Source organism: Zootoca vivipara, chromosome 1, assembly GCF_963506605.1.
Source record: "Zootoca vivipara chromosome 1, rZooViv1.1, whole genome shotgun sequence".
NCBI lineage: Eukaryota > Metazoa > Chordata > Lepidosauria > Squamata > Lacertidae > Zootoca > Zootoca vivipara.
The window spans coordinates 126127188-126144283 of NC_083276.1; the positions used below are offsets into that span (position 1 = coordinate 126127188).

Genomic DNA, 17096 nt, shown 5'->3' on the forward strand with positions numbered 1-17096 from the left:
AACTCATATTGACGCTGTAGGGGATAATCTCCTCTCCTTCCTTGCATCTTAATATTGAATACAAGTTTCATATTGACTAATTTTTCTAGGTGATGAACATTTGCTTTGCTGACTGCTGTTTGAGGTTAAGAGCACACGTATCGAGAGGCCCACGGTTTCCTGTCTTGAAACAACCAAAACATTGCTTACCTTTTCAGGTATATCCTTCCCTCCCCCCCCTCTCTCTCACACACACTGTGTGGGTTCCGCTCACATCGAAATCCTCTATCGTGAACAAAGGACCTACCCATTCTAAATATCAATCTGGTTTGTTTCCAGCTTGTCTCGGACTAAGAAAGCATCAAACACCTACATGAATCCAACGTCTGGCTGTGTGATGATTTCATTTTTTCTCGCCATTGTCTTTCCCAACTTAGCTGCTGGCTTCAGCAAAGGTGAGTTATTAATAATATAGGACGAGACTGAGAAATTTCTCCTATGTAAAATTATCCAGAAGAGACATGAGAAACACATTAGAAAGTAGGGTTGTTGCTGGTGTCACTAAAGTAGTTGTTACATCTGCATTGGGAAATTTTTAATGTCTAATGTTTTACCATTTTTTCATGTGCTGTAAGCTGCCCAGTGTGCCTGGGGAAACCGGAAAACTCTCATTTATGTGCACTTTTAGTGATAGGATTTTGATGTTGTTTTCGTGCATTCTTGTTTTCACAAACATTTAACTGAGAGCCGCTTGAGGAGGACTGTTAGTTTTGAAAAGCTGTATGCAAAATTAATTAAGTAAATAAGTGAGAGACCAGAGGGGACTGCATTTCTCTGCTGCTATAATTCTCGAGACGTTACTGAGCGACTGCTAAAGAAATAGGTGTCTAAAATAAACAAATAAAACTTTTGTGCAAATTACAGGTAGGTAGCCGTGTTGGTCTGAGTCGAAACAAAATAAAAAAATTCCTTCAGTAGCACCTTAAAGACCAACTAAGTTTTTATTTTGGTATGAGCTTTCATGTGCATGCACACTTCCTCAGATACACTGAAAACAGAAGCCACCAGACCCTTATGTATATTCAGAGGGTGGGGGGTGATGGGAATGGGTGATGGGCTTATAGGAGTGGTAAACCTGTTGATGACTGTTAACAACTGTTAATGACTGCAATTGGTCTTGCGGGGGGGGGGGCTGAGGTGCTAAGGAAAGCTTGATCATGTATAACAGTGGTCCTCAACCTTGGGCCTCCAGATGTTTTGAAACTACAATTCCCATCATCCCTGACCACTGATCCTGCTAGCTAGGGATCATGGGAGTTGTAGGCCAAAAACATCTGGAGGCCCAAGGTTGAGGACCACTGATGTATAAGCTTTCCTGTAACTTGACTTCTCACGGCGAGGGAACCGCCAGAAGGCCCTCGGCACTGGACCTCAGTGTCTTTCAGGACCGGTGTTATGTGGTCTCTCTTCCCTCAAGATATAAATGTAAATTAAATAACCGATATTAAATAAGTATCTGAGATACCTGCCATTCCCTTTTCTATGGAAACAGCCTATTTCCCTTGAGTATGTTTATTTATCACGGTGCTCTGTTTGATATTTCATTACAGTCATTACAGTCATGGAAGTAACTCAGCCGTCGTTCCTGGTGGTAAAAAGGCAAGACCCTGCCTTCTTTTCGTGTGAATACAGGAATGCTGGAGATCCAGAGGGACTCGTAATAACTTTACTTAAACACCTTGGCAACGAGTCTCTCAAGATGTGTGCTTCTTCGCTTACTGCTGGGTATGAGCCGTTCATCACGAAAGATGGCATCAAGTGCCAAGTCCACCCTGGTCTTAATGGTGTAAACGTTACTCTTTGGGGTCTGCAGCCGACTGATGCTGGTCTGTATATCTGCAAGATGGAACGAATTTTCCCACCACCCTACAACCGAGTCATGGGAAGGGGGACCCAGCTCTATGTGGTTGGTGAGTTAAGAGAGCTCATGATCTGATGTCAGAGTGCTTTCAAGTGTTTTGCAAAATTAACGGGTGTCCTTGAGGTCTATCAGTTCAATCCTGTAACTCTCAAATCAGCCTTCTCACAGTACACACACGTTTATGCAGAAGTCTGTCCCACTGGGATTTGCTTCCTAGTAAGTGAGTTATGAATTCCTCGCAGCACGTTGTCCTCCATATCTGTTGCCAGTAGGGATGGGGAGAAATCAGATTCAGTTTGCATTTATACTACCTGTGAGGGGCAAGGGGTATCGCGAAGCCCCTCCCCTCCTGAGTTCCAGCCCAGCCCAGAGCACGACTGAGAGCAGGGAGAGCTCCAGCTCCAGTGGGGAAACAGGAAGTGGGATCCAAGGCTCTGGCAGGGTAGAAGAGCCAGCGTCCCAGGTGGGACAGAAAGGAGGAAAGAGGGGGGGCAGGCCCATCCCCCCAACTCCGGAACTTCGCAGAAAGCGTCGGGGGAAGAGGATGGGGCTCCCCAAGTTGTTATGCTGGCGCAAGACGCGCCAAAAGCCATTCGGAGGTTCTGATGAAAGCTGAAAAGATGTGTCTCTGTAAATAGCTCTACCTTTAGCACTGTAAATACGCAGCACCAATAAAAAGATAAAATGCAGAGCGGTGGAGAGTCGTTACTCTGAAGTAGTCCCATCCGACCACTGTGACACTACCTAATTCATATTTCCCAAAACAATAGGAGAACTGAAGCACAGCCATCCTTGGTTTCCGAACGTTTTGGAAGTCGAATGGACTTCCATAAGGGATTCCGTTCGACTTCCAAGGTACGACTGTACAGTGGAACCTCTGTTTGTTAACACCTCGGTTTACGAATTTTCGGTTTACGAACGTCGCGGACCTATCTGGAATGGATTAATTCACCTTCCATTACTTTCAATGGGAAAGTTCGCTTCAGTTTATGAACGCTTCAGTTTATGAACAGACTTTCGGAACCAATTGTGTTCATAAACCGAGGTACCACTGTACTTGACAACTACGGAGGAGGCAATTATGGAGGAGGAAATTACAATGAGAGCCAGTGTGGTGTAGTGGTTAAGAGCGGTAGACTTGTAATCTGGGGAACTGGGTTCGCGTCTCTGCTGCTCCACATGCAGCTGCTGGGTGACCTTGGGCTAGTCACACTTCTCTGAAGTCTCTCAGCCCCGCTCACCTCACAGAGTGTTTGTTGTGGGAGAGGAGGGGAAAGGAGATTGTTAGCCACTTTGAGACTCCTTTGGGTAGTGATAAAGCGGGATATCAAATCCAAACTCCTCCTCTTCTTCTTCTTCTTCTTCTTCTTCTTCTTCTTCTTCTTCTTCTTGAAAAACGTGTGTGTGTGTGTGTGTGTGAACGTGTGTGTTAAGATTTGCTCTATCTTCCTGAAGATAATTTGAAATATTAAATGTATTTCAGACACAGATCCATGCCCAGACCAGCATCTCTATCTTTGGATCATAACAGCAGTAGCTTCTGGATTGCTAGTATTCAGCATTTTAATCACAACCTGCATTATGAGAAAGGCTGTAAGTACGTGATCTGTAACATAGCACATGGGCATTTAGGAATAAATCCAGGGGAATTTGTAATATCATGACCATCATATTTTTGGCAGTTTGGTTCCATTGCATTCTGGTCAGCAGACAGGCCTGAAAAGTCAGCCTGGAGAATGTAGCCATGCATTCACATCAATTGGTGTGTACGTGTGTGCTAGAAATTGCATCCAGAGTCTTGAGTTGCTATCCCAAGAAGGACTTGAATGCAATCTCTGCCTTTGTATATCCTCTGGTCTACATTGCTATGCAGCTGAGCAGAATGTAGAACAGGCATGGCCAAACTGTGGCCCCCCAGCTGTTTTGGGACTACAACTCCCATCATCCCTAGCTAACAGGACCAGTGGTCAGGGATGATGGGAATTGTAGTCGCAAAACAGCTGGAGGGCCAAGTTTGGCCATGCCTGATCCAGAATGATTAGACCAAGGAAGGGGTGTCCTCACCACCATATTTTAATTTGGTCCACCAACATGCTTTGTTTTTTGTTTTAAGCAAGAGTACATGTGCAAGAACTCTTGACACAAGAGGCATAACTGACCCATATTAAGTCATCTAAGACCAGATTATTTGTTGTTGCAAGAATTACAACACCCAACAAGCAATCCACCAGAAACAGTACTATTAAATTATTACGGTACTCTTGCCGTGAAAGGTGAAGGAACAGCGAGATACCGAAAAGTCTGTATTACTTCGGTAGAAGATGAAACGAAATTCCTTGCAGGGTTATTTAGTTCTTCAAGGTCAACTGCTGTGCTAGGCTTGAGGTCAAAAATGATGTTCATCAATGTGAAAAGAACGGCAGCAGTTTCTTTCTGATTCAGAACTAGCAAACACTGCCCTTGCCTTCCTCACCACAATACCAGAGAACTGTAATAATCTCAATACAATGATTAGAGTCAGCATGTGCTGAACAGGGTGGTTTAACTCTTCACAGAGGTGTGTTGTCTATCGGAATTAGAGTATATGCATGTTCCTTAGAGTCTTCCAAGCACTCCCCATCCTGTGCTTTTGCCTTCTAAAGTCTTACCTGAGTTGAATCTGCCTGGCACATCTTTTCTGGATATTGTGGATGTTGGGGTTTTTTGGACTTTAATCTGGAGATTATTACTGAGTTCTTAGGTAAAGGTAAAGGGACCCCTGACCATTAGGTCCAGTCGTGACCGACTCTGGGGTTGCGCGCTCATCTCGCATTATTGGCTGAGGGAGCCAGCGTATAGCTTCCAGGTCATGTGGCCAGCATGACAAAGCCGCTTCTGGCAAACCAGAGCAGCACATGGAAACGCCGTTTACCTTCCCGCTGGAGCGGTTCCTATTTATCTACTTGCATTTTGACGTGCTTTCGAACTGCTAGGTTGGCAGGAGCTGGGACCAAGCAACGGGAGCTCACCCCGTCACAGGGATTCGAACCGCCGACTTTCTGATCAGCAAGCCCTAGGCTCAGTGGTTTAACCACAGCGCCACCTGAGTTCTTAGCCACCTTCAATCCTTCTCCAGCTGCAGCCTATTTGAAAATCCCACCTACTCCCTTTGGAGAATATTTTGCAAACCCTCCCCCCCACTCTGCCCAAATTTCACCCCTGGAAAAGAGTGTAGAGAATTTGGAGAGGCCATTTCCCCTCAGCCGCAGTGCAGAAATACAGAGAAGAAAGCTGTGGTTGTGTAAAATTGTGAGAAGCATTAAGGAATATGTTGGGTCCAGGCATCTCACCATCAGCGTTGCGTATAGTAGACTGGGAACGCTTTATCTAAATTTCTCAGGCAGAGGTTACAAAAACAGCAAACAGGCCATCAATTCTAATACATTCAGACTTAATCTTTGTTGTCTTCCTGGATTTGAGATTATGGAAGAATGAAAAAGTTTACAGATTGTGAAATATTCTGTCAAAAGCAGTTATCAGGGCCCTCATTTGTTAAGATCAACAGAAATTAGAGAGGTTGAGAATATATACCTGGAGGTAGGTTATATCAATCTCATTTGGAAGCATATATGGTAGGATGGAACACAGTTTTCTTGCAGTGCCAGATAATTTTTCTTATTTTACAGATACGGAAAAGCAGCTATTTTACTCCTGGGGTCTATGAGAAAATTGTACCAATGTAACCGGGGAAAAGAAAGGAAACCTGCCACGGAAAAGGAGGAAACGATGTTGATTTCTACCAAGTATCGACAGTGAAAATAATTGTCTAATAAATAGGAATGCAATTTGTTACTTCCAGATTGGATCACTTAACAAAGGGAGATGCAACACATCAACAAAAGAATACTAAATTGACCCTGGAAAGTCTGTTTGGTTCTTGAGTTCCTTAGGATGTAGCCACACCACTCCACAGCGTGAACTCCCAAGTACCCATCTTCTTTGCAAAATCTCCCCACAAGTTCTACCATAACAAAAATAGCATTATGCTTAAGGTCAGGCTATATAGAGTCCGCAGAATCAGCAGGTACAGCTTTTCCTAGACCGCACCACTTCAGGCTGAAAGTAGGGGTGTTGTTTACATGTTTGAATGCTTCCCCTCAAACAAGAGCATGTACCCTTGCTTACCTTTTTCATGTGCCTGTGTTTTTGTTGTTGTTTCGTTTTTACTCTCTCTCACACTGTTGAACAAAACCAAACCCTGACTCCTCCTAGAAGCAATCCCAGCCAACCAGGCAGAGAGACGATGTCTATCCTCACCTAGCCAACTACCGTATTTTTCGCTCCATAAGACACGAAGATGCTTTTTTCCTCCTAAAAAGCAAGGAGAAATGTCTGTGTGTCTTATGGAGTGAATGTGTGGTCCCTGGAGCCAAATTGCCCAGGGGCAAAAAGCAGATGGTGCTTTTTTGTTTTTGTTTTTTAGAAAAAGCTAAAGGCTAACAAGAGGGAAAGAGGGGTGTTGAAAAGCAGCCGCTCAGCAGCTGATTGCAAGAGATCTGGGAGGGAGATAAGGGAGGCTAGCTCCCTTCCCGGCCCCGCCCCCTTGCCCAGGCCTCCATTGTTGAATGTTCTGCAGAGGGAGGCTGTTTGTTTCCCCAGCAACATGTGACTGGCTGATTGGATTATGTGGCTGATTAGATTATCAGAAGCTGCAGAACTGTGAGTTGAACAGAATTTTTCCCCTTCGCAAACTAAACTCAATAACTTTGAGCTGATCCTTTAAAAAATGGGGCTTTTCCTCTTTGCAAAAGAAACTGCACAACTCTGAGCTTTCCCCCTTTCCTCCTCAGAAAACTAAGTGCGTCTTATGGTCAGGTGCATCTTATGGAGCGAAAAATACGTTATGTATAGCTATACGATGATGTCTGAAAGTCACATCAGAATAAGGACAGGAAAAACTGCCCATACGCCAAAGAGGCTTCCCGATTATGCCATGTAGCTATTCAGACGTGAGCATGGGAGGACATCACGAATCCATATTGGAGGAAAGGCAATCCATCCATGTTCCTTGCTCCAAAACTGGCAAGTCTTTTGCCTCTGCATAGAGTCCTTCCAAAATGGGAGGGCATTTAGGAGAAGCAAGTGTTTTAATTATTTGCTTTATGTCAACCCTAGTTCCGCACTCCAGTACTGGAGTCAGGAAGTATATATAGTGGTACCTTGGTTCTCAAACTTATTCCGTTCCGGAAGTCCGTTCCAAAACCAAAGCGTTCCAAAACCAAGGCAGACTTTTAAAAACAACCTCCAAGACAGTCGATTTAACATGAATTTTACTCTCTAACGAGACCATTGAACGATAAAAGGAAAGCAATAAACAATGTACTGCAGTCACACAATCAATTAATCAGTAGCTGAACAGGGTTCCACACAGTCACAAAAAAGAGCCGCAAATACAAAAAAGCAAAATAAATAGCAAAAAGAGACAGACCTCAGCGTAACACTCAAAACGGAGCACGTTTGGCTTCCGAAAAAGGTTCGCAAACTGGAACACTTACTTCTGGGTTTGCAGTGTTTGGGTTCCAAGCTGTGTTAGTACCAAGGTGTGTGAGAACCAAGGTACCACTGTATTTCACTGTATCTTTTATTTCATATCCCAATGAACTTCTCACTTTCATTCTGCTCACTGACAATCACAAGGCAGTCATCAATACTCTTATTGTCTCCTTCCAACCAAGTATCTACCACCCAGTCTGGTCTTTATTTCTATTCTTTTTTAATATATATTTTTAGTTTTCTAAATTTTAACAATTTACAAACAATCAACATAACAAGAGAATTCTGAAGAATCTCCTGGATTTCCCTCCTCCCCTTTGTGGGTCCTTTGTGGGTCCTTTTCCTCCTGCATCTTGTCTATTAATCCAAATCTTTTAAATCTCCATTATACCCAAAATTCAGCATTATACTACAAGTGTTATGCCAATCCTACTAATAATTTTAATAAGTGGTTTTTAAAGTAAATTACATATTTCCCCCATTCCTTATTGAAATTTTGGTCTTCCTGGTTTCTGCTTCTTCCAGTTATCTTTCCCGATTTGGCACAGTCCACCAACTTAATCTGCCATTCTTCTCTGGTAGGTACTCTGTCTTCTTTCCATTTCTGGGCTAATAACATCCGAGAAGCAGCAGCGGCACCTAGAATTCCTAAGACAAAAGCTTTGGGTTTTTGTTTTTGTTTAAAAAAGAAAATGTTATTTTAAACACACACACCCCAGTTCCTGTCTTTCATGTTGCACCCCTTGTCTTGTCCTTAGCTCCCTTTGCTATCCTCTCGTTTTAAATAAAGCTTTGTAAATAACAGTATAATTATCAAATGAATACCATCTGGTCTCTTCTGTGTATGTATTCTAACTACAGTGGTACCTCGGTTTACAAACACAATTGGTTCCGGAAGTCTGTACTTAACCTGAAGCGTACTTTCCCATTGAAAGTAATGGAAAGTGGATTAATCTGTTCCAGACGGGTCCGCAGAGTACTCAACCTGAAGCGTACTTAACCCGAGGTATGAGTGTAATTGTTTCTGGAAGTCCGTACTTAACCTGAAGCGTACTTAGCCTGAAGCGAACTTTCTCATTGAAAGTAATGGAAAGTGGATTAATCTGTTCCAGACAGGTCCGCGGAGTACTCAACCTGAAGTGTACTTAACCCGAGGTATGAGTGTAATTGGTTCTGGAAGTCCGTACTTAACCTGAAGTGTACTTAACCTGAAGCGAACTTTCCCATTGAAAGTAATGGAAAGTGGATTAATCCGTTCTAGACGGTCCGTGGAGTTTTTAACCTGAAGCGTACTTAACCTGAAGTGAACTTTCCCATTGAAAGTAACGGAAAGTGGATTAATCCGTTCCAGACGGGTCCGCAGAGTACTTAAACTGAAAATACTCAAACCGAGGCGTACTTAAACCGAGGTATGACTGTACTGATTTTTATTATTTAAATGGCATTGTGGAGGTGTAACTAATTAACACTTGAATAGGGATGGGGCAGGGGGAATTTGATTCCATTCACATTTAAAGGCAGGCTCACCTAATATACACATTCTGAAATAATGTCTGAACCCAAGAAGTAAAGATGCATCATATTAGTGAAAATTGCATACGGACATATATATTAAGAGAAATAAAATGCTGGTGAATTTTTGTGAAGACTTGTTTTTTTAATTTTTTTAAAAATGGAAGCTGATTGTTAGGGATTGTCAGGAGACCGCCTCCCCAGCCTGACCCTTCCAGAGAAGAAGACAGTTCAGAATTACAATAGGGGTTTGAGGGAGGTCACAGCTCAGAGGCAGATGAGGGGGAACGTTGGGAAATAATGGGGGAGGAGGAGGAGGCAGAGCCGGAGCAGCTGGCTGACACATTATCACTAGAAAGCATTCCAGACCCACCACATCCCAGAACCCGGCGATCCTTAAAAGTAGGAGAGCAAAGAGCTCAGAGACAAATGGCCCTAAGCTGTAGGGGGCTTGTGGGAGAGAAGGAGGTGTGGAGATTTACTCGGGACAATGCCATTATTCCAAGAGGCTGCATTCCCAAGCCTCTCACTGTAAATATTGAATAAAAAGCAGATAGTAGGGACTTTTCCTTGTCTTATCTGTTCCTGGCAACCTGATGTGGGGGTTGGTTCCTCTGCCGCCTGACACTGATGTGGAAATAAAGAGAACTGGAAAAATGAGAAACTGAGAGATGATGACGACGACAACAACAACAACAGCAACAAGACTATTCTGTTTCCATGCCATGAATTTGAACCTGGGGATGACCCTGAATGTCCAGAGAAGTCACTGTCCTTTCCTGGTGTTGAATCAGCAGTAGGACATCGTTCCTTGTTCCTCTCTCCCTTCCTTGGCGTTGCGCCAGAGTTATGTCAGGCAGTAGTTAACGCTGATGGGTTTCTGAGCCAATGGCGACAGGAAAGAAAGGTCACACTGCAGGAGTCCTATTAGGCTGTTGCTGGGAGGATGCTCAAGCTCAGCAGGAAACTTCAGCTTTACAAATGATCGTATTAGAGTGCTCCGCTGTTCTAGCCACGGGCACTTGCCGGGGATTTTACAAATGTTAAACTGCAAAAAGCAGAAGGCAGCCCGGCTTGTTGTCTCTCCTACAGAATTTATCCAACAAAGCTAATTTCTCAACCAGCATGCATGCTTCTGTTTGCTAGCTGGGACTAAAATAGTTGGGCAGGGATGGGAGATGCAGCTTTCCGAAACTTCCAGGTTCTGGGATGCCCTCCCATCAGATGTCAAAGAAATAAACAACTACCAGACTTTTAGAAGACATCTGAAGGCATCATGGGCGTAGGCAGGGGGGGGCAGTTGCCCCCCCTAGAAGCAAAAGGCTGAGGGGCGCAGCATGGCGGCCCCAGGCTCATGCTCCCCGCGCGCCTCTGGAGCTGCGCGCGGAGAGCGGGAGCCTAGGGCCGCCTCCTTGGAACAGCTGGGAGGCACAGGCCACGTAGCCCCGCCCACATTCCCACTGTGGCCCCTCCCCTCCGTGCCTTGGCCCCGCCCATTGCCCCCCCCAATTTTGATCCTGGGTACGCCTCTGGAAGGCATCTGTTTAGGGAAGTTTTTAATGACTGATGTTTTAATGTATTTTTAATCTTTTGTTGGAGTGACTGGGGAAACCCAGACATATGGGTGGGGTATAATTAATTAATTAATTAATTAATAATAATAATAATAATAATAATAATAATAATAATAATTCAGCAAGGGGTTGTCCCCAAATCAATCAACATAGGGACATGGGATAGGGATGCCATATTTCAAACAGAGACAGAGCTTAAAGAAAGCAAACAACTCACCATTGTCCTCTAAGCAGACAATGACGAGCTGTTTGCATTTTTTATGCAAACAGTGGTCTTACCTATGCCAGGGTTGCCATATTTCAAAAAGTGCAAACCCGCACAGAAAGGTTGTTGAGCTTTTTTGGAAAAGTTGTTGAGCCGTTTTTTAAGGAAAATCACCCAAAACGACTCTGCCGACATGGGATGCCATGGGTTGTCCGGGACATATTAGTGATTTCTGCCGGGACACTGCTTCCGACTGCAGCATCCTGGACATGTCTGGGGAATTCTAGACTTATGGCAACCCTAACATAAGAAGACTCCAAATGAACCTGCCCAAGCTCTGAGATCTTTCAAGGGAGGCCCTTCTCTTAGTTTGGCCACCCTCACAAGGACCTTCTCAGTGGCTGCTCCCAGACTTTGGAGCTCCATTTCTAGAGAGGCGTAGGAAGGGGGGATCCGTGGGTGCAGTCATCACTGAGGGGGGGGGGGTGACAAAATGGCAAAAATATGTGTTTTTGAAAAAACAACTCCTGCACCCCCCCCCACCGCATGCCCCTTCCTACGCCACTGCAGGAACACTCTCCCCTTGAGTGATTTCCAGAAACCAGCAGCATTCCTGCCTCTAACTTTGCAGGCAGAGCACAGCATTTATGGCTAGTAGCCTTCGATAGCCCTCTCCTCCATGAATCTGCCTAATTCAGAGGCATAGCTAGGTGAGGCGGGGGGCATTGGGTGTCACACCGCGGGGGCTGCAGCGTGCCTGAGCCACGTGTTTCTCCTGGGGGAGGCGCGGTGGGCGGACTGCCTGCAAGCTCTGCACTGCTTTTTCGAGCAATGCGGGGCTTGCTTCTGCCCACCGCCTCAGCTGCCCCCAATGCAGATGTTTTGATCACATACTGTTGTCCACCTGGCTGCACCTGCAATCTAGCCAATACATCCTGGACTAGGTGGAACTTTTGTTTTTCAGTTTCCAAGGCACATGCTGCTATTGTCCTCTACACTTACAGATTAGCTCTTCCAAGTTAAGTGGAGACCTACTAGATCAGCTCAAAGGCCTATGCAGTCCAGCATCTGGCTTCCTACACAGGCAGATGTCTCCAGGAAGTCCTCAAGACACACATGGGCGCAGTAGCTCTCTGAGGCAGCTTTTGAAGAAGAGAAGAAGAAGAGTTTGGATTTGATATCCCGCTTTATCACTACCCGGAGTCTCAAAGTGGCTAACATTCTCCTTTCCCTTCCTCCCCCACAACAAACACTCTGTGAGCTGAGTGGGGCTGAGAGACTTCAAAGAAGTGTGACTAGCCCAAGGTCACCCAGCAGTTGCATGTGGAGGAGCGGAGACGCGAACCCGGTTCCCCAGATTACAAGTCTACCGCTCTTAACCACTACACCACACAGGCTTTCATCCCACAGATTTCGCCAATTCCCCCTTTAAACTATCTAAAGCGACCAGCCATCGTCACAACTTGGTGCTCACAAATGTCATACATTCTTTATAGACTGTGTGGGAAAGTATCTCACCCGCTCACATCCCGAATCTATCGCCGGTCAACTTCATTGGATTATCCTGAATTTTAGTTGCCATACCATGCATAATTTTGTAAGTTCCTATCATTTGCTTATTAAGAGATTTCAAAGACACCCTTCATCAATTAGATATTAGGGCAATGTGTATAAAATGCCACCCTGAGTTCTCTTTTTCTGAACTTAAAGGCCACTAGGGTGTATCATGTCGGTTTCCCTTTTTTTTTTTTGCACTTTGTGTATTCCAAAAGTGATCGCACCATAAGGCATGTGTACGGAACCTTTGGAACGGCTGAAGTGGTCATATAACAACAACAACAACAACAACAACAACAACAACAACAACAACAACAACTACTGGCTTCCAACAGAAATATTAAAACACACTAATTTCTTAAAGATTAAAAGCTTCCCTAAACAGGGCTGCCTTCAGATGTCCTCCAGTAGTCTGGTATTTATTTTTCTTTTTGACCTCTGGTGGGAGGGCGTTCCACAGGGCGGGTGCCACTACCGAGAAGGCCCTCTGCCTGGTTCCCTGTAACTTGGCTTCTCGCAGCGAGGGAACTGCCAGAAGGCACTGGCACTGGACCTCGGTGTCCGGGCAGAGCGATGGAGGTGGAGACGAACTACAACCCTCATCATCCCTTGACCATGCTTGCAGGGGCTGATGGGAGATGAAGTCCAGCAACATCTGTAGGGCCATAGGTTCCCCACTGACATTCCCTTTTATAATGTACTTTACCAGTATTTGGGTGGCCCTGACGCCCCCTTCAGTTCCCTTTACTCGACCTGAATGATGAGCTGTGACAAACAGACAAGAGTCTGAGCAGAATGCCTTTTGTTATCTCTTCCTCCTAAGACTTGCTGTACTATCAAATGAATGTTTTGAAAGGATGCGGCTGAGGTCCTCGGGCAACATCTGAAGCCAAGACACTATTGTTGCTGCAGGGATCTCATTCTAACCTCAGGAAAGCCCCCTTCGATTAACCTCCTTTCAAATGACCTCGTTCCTCTCCCAGAGAGATAAAAAACAATATATTGCAAATGACAACTGGAGGTTTTAAAAAACAACACACACGCAACTCTTAAAACCCATCTGGGGGAAAAGAAGAAGATATAACTGAAATATGCCAGCAATATTTGCAGGTTATCTGGGGATTTCTTTTAGCCAAAGCCATAATTGAATTATTGCATTCAGAGTGTGATACTTAGCAGCACTTGCACAGGAAAGGAAAGCAAAACTACAATATCAGAATCTTTCTGGTAAATTGCAATGGTGGAAATACTGAGTTGTGCTGACTCCTTGCTTATGCATGATGAGAAATGTGTTCTTATCACTTCCCAGCAGAACGGGTTGGTTTCATAACTGAGCTTTGGTGGCCTGTTATGCTCTGTGGATGCCAAATCATTGAAAAACATTTTCAATTGACTTCATCCAATTGCCTTAACTCTTAAAATGGGTATCTATACGTATGTACGATTGCTTTTCTTTCAGGAGTTCCCCCTCCTTTATAGTCCGCTCTACGAACCTTGGTTTTGTTGTTTAGTCGTGTCCGACTCTTCGTGACCCCATGGACCATAGCATGCCAGGCACTCCTGTCTTGCACTGCCTCCCGCAGTTTGGTCAAACTCATGTTCGTAGCTTTGAGAACACTGTCCAACCATCTCGTCCTCTGTCGTCCCCTTCTCCTAGTGCCCTCAATCTTTCCCAACATCAGGGTCTTTCCCAAGGATTCTTCTCTTCTCATGAGGTGAGAAGAGAACCTTGGTTTATTCAGTTTCAAAGTGGTGGATGCTGTTGTGTCCCAAGAGAGCCCATTTGAACACAATGTGACAGCAAACATTTGAGCACTCTTTTAAGCACAGCATCGACGTGACAAGTCATTATAGCGTCAAGGCTTCACTCTTAGAAGCATTTCCAGAGACTGATCTAGACTCACCAAAGCCAGGGTCTCTGGACATTTTTCCAGAAGCACTATAAAACATAACGTTTTTATTCATGTCATGTCCACACCATACATGTAAAGTTGACTGTCACAGTCATGGCTTTCCCCAAAGGATCCTGGGAACTGTGGTTTGCATACCACAAAGCCACCGTTCCCAGCAACCCTAAAAAACTACAGTTTCCGGGAGTGCTCAGGCGACACGGATCCCTCAAGCAGTTGTGCCACCTCAAAATGCAAGTGTCGGTAGGCATTTCAATGTCAAAGGCTGCCCACATGCCATGCATTTTAAGCACATTCAAAGGACATGGCTTTCCGCAGATAACCCTGGGAGCTTTAGTTTACCCCTCAGCACCCTGTACAAACTATCGTTTTGCAAGCTGATGTGGAAATATGGGCAACTGATTTCTGCTAATAGGCACTTTCTGAAAACGAAATTTGGCCACACACCATATTTTCCTGTGTATAACACGCCCCTGTGTATAAGCCACCCTCTATTTTGGGGGACTCAAAATTAAGAAAATGGGGAGAGATTGCCTCCGTGTATAAGACTACCCCCCTTTTTAACATTAGTTTTTAGTAAAAAAACAACAAGTAGCCTCATACATGGAAAAGTACGGTATTTGCAAATCAGTTTCCCCATACATATTGCATTTATGTCCTCTGTTTTCACTGATACATGCCATAGCTGCCAAGTTTTCCCTTTTCTCGCGAGGAAGCCTATTCAGCATAAGGGAAAATCCCTTAAAAAAAGGGATAACTTGGCAGCTATGATACATGCATTTCTATGCACACTGTATCACGGCATGTGTGTTTTTGTACACATTCCTTTGCTGCAGAATTGCACTGCAAAATCAGGAGAAATGCCAGTGTTTTTGGTTTGTGTACAGGGCTACATTTCTAGAAAAAGAGGTGCCAGAACTCACCACAAATGCCTCCTCTGTTCTCTTATAATGACAATGGTGCCCACCTAAGAGGTGCCAAAACTGAGTTCTGGAGAGTTCTGGCTGAAAAAAGCCCTGGTTCCATAAAGTGCAAATTGGGAAGAAAAAAGGTAAAGGACCCCTGGCAGTTAAGTCCAGTTGCAGATGACTCTGGGGTTGCGGCGCTCATCTCGCTTTACTGGCCGAGGGAGGCATTTGTCCGCAGACAGTTTTTCTGGGTCATGTGGCCAGCATGACTAAGCCGCTTCTGGCAAAACCAGAACAGCACACGGAAACACTGTTTACCTTCCTGCTGGAGCTGTACCTATTTATCTACTTGCACTTTTTGGCATGCTTTCGAACTGCTAAGTTGGCAGGAGCTGGGACCGAGCAACGGGAGCTCACCTCGTCGTGGGTATTCGAACTGCCGACCTTCTGATCTGCAAGCCGAAGAGGCTCAGTGGTTTAGACCACATCCCGCAAATTGGGTAAGTCTATCTTTAAAAGCAAACTGATTTGAATCTCGCCTCCACCCCTGCCAACAACACATATTGCATTGGGCCATAAATAGAGAGGAAGACAGGAGTTGATCCAGGCATGCCAAAATGCAATTCCTTTGTTCGTGTTGGGTGTCCATCAGTATATTATTAAGGTAAGAGGAGGAATTATTTATTTTATCTCCTCTAGCATAGACTGGAAGAAAAAAGGCAAAGAGAACTGTACTACCCAAAACGATCCAAGTAAGTGTCACATAATATAAAGGCAAGTTTATTTTTTCTCCATTTTATCGAACACAGCTCACAAAGCTAACAGAAAAACAAAGCAGAAAGGCTGAATGTTTGGTGAGAAACTGGGAAACCAGGTATCTGGTATTGGCAAAAATGTATAAATCCAAATCAAATGTTGGAAATGTAAAGAGAAAGAAGGTTCTTTTTATCATACTGTATATGGTGGTCTTGTAGTAAGGTTAAGACTTACTGGGAAATGATATATAATGAATGGAAAAAGATGTTTAAAATAACGTTTGTAAAAAACAAACCCAGAAGCCTTCCTTTTGGGAATTATAGGGACAGAACTACCCAAACTGTATAGAAATTTATCCATGCATGCGACTCCAGCGACAAGAATGTTACTTGCCCAAAAATGGAAAGAAGAAGATGTCCCAGTGAAAGAAGAATGGATACAAAAACTTATGGAATATGCAGAAAAGGCGAAACGTATCAGAAAAATAAGAAATCAACTTTTTTATAAAAGAATGGTTTATTGAATATTTACAAATAAATTGTAAACAGATAAGAACATTGGCAGGATTATTGTAACAACCTGCAGTTTTATAAGAGCATATATTTAAAGTAGATGAATAAATGAGCAAATTAAGTCAATTTGGATCTGCGGAAAATATTAAAAATAAATTTAAGGAACTGCACAAAGAGGGGGAAAGGAAGTCGAGTTTCGAAACGTTAAAATGATTGTGAAATTATTTAAATGTATAAAATTGAAAAAATAAATAAATAAGAAACCGGAAAACCAAATTTGAGTGAACGCCTATGATGAACTTAGGGAATGGTGTGCCATCTCTGCATCGCTACAGCACAAAAGCAGAACTCTGTGCACCTGAAAGCTTGATCCAACCTTGAGGATGAAATGTACGAGGCCAGAAGGTCGACTTTTTTTTAGGGACAAAGGAGCTGCTGACATGAAGACGTGCTCCATTCTCTGCTCACTACCCCCCTCAGCTGTTGAATGAAATCTTAGCGTTGAATTAATAGGTTATGGCTGTTAGCCTGAGGCCCAGTAAGGTCACATGCCGGGAAGGGAGGGAGAGAAGGAAGGAAGGAAGGAAAAGAGAATCATAGAATTGGATGGGTTGGAAGGACTACTGAGGGCTGTCTAGGAATCTGCATACTCTGCGAAAGGAAAAGCTACAGGTCCCAAACAAATGAAGGCGGAACAAGGGCAGCAAAGGAAACTTTCCCCTAGCAGGTT

The 17096-nt window shown here is 44.1% G+C and overlaps 1 protein-coding gene across 1 annotated transcript; it reads left to right on the forward strand.

The window, feature by feature from the left end:
* The first annotated feature begins 376 nt into the window (after positions 1-376).
* Positions 377-5671, forward strand: CTLA4 (cytotoxic T-lymphocyte associated protein 4). Its single transcript, XM_035133546.2, has 4 exons — positions 377-434; positions 1599-1949; positions 3384-3493; positions 5566-5671. The coding sequence occupies exons 1-4, from the start codon at positions 377-379 to the stop codon at positions 5620-5622; spliced, it is 576 nt and encodes a 191-aa protein (XP_034989437.2). The 3' UTR covers positions 5623-5671.
* Positions 5672-17096: the final 11425 nt, after the last annotated feature.

Excerpts from the sequence above, each read along its gene's own strand:
- CTLA4 (XM_035133546.2), top strand. The coding sequence starts at position 377 with ATGATTTCATTTTTTCTCGCCATTGTCTTTCCCAACTTAGCTGCTGGC. Across the intron at positions 435-1,598 it reads AGCTGCTGGCTTCAGCAAAG|TCATGGAAGTAACTCAGCCG; the intron begins GTGAGTTATTAA and ends CAGTCATTACAG. Across the intron at positions 3,494-5,565 it reads CCTGCATTATGAGAAAGGCT|ATACGGAAAAGCAGCTATTT; the intron begins GTAAGTACGTGA and ends CTTATTTTACAG.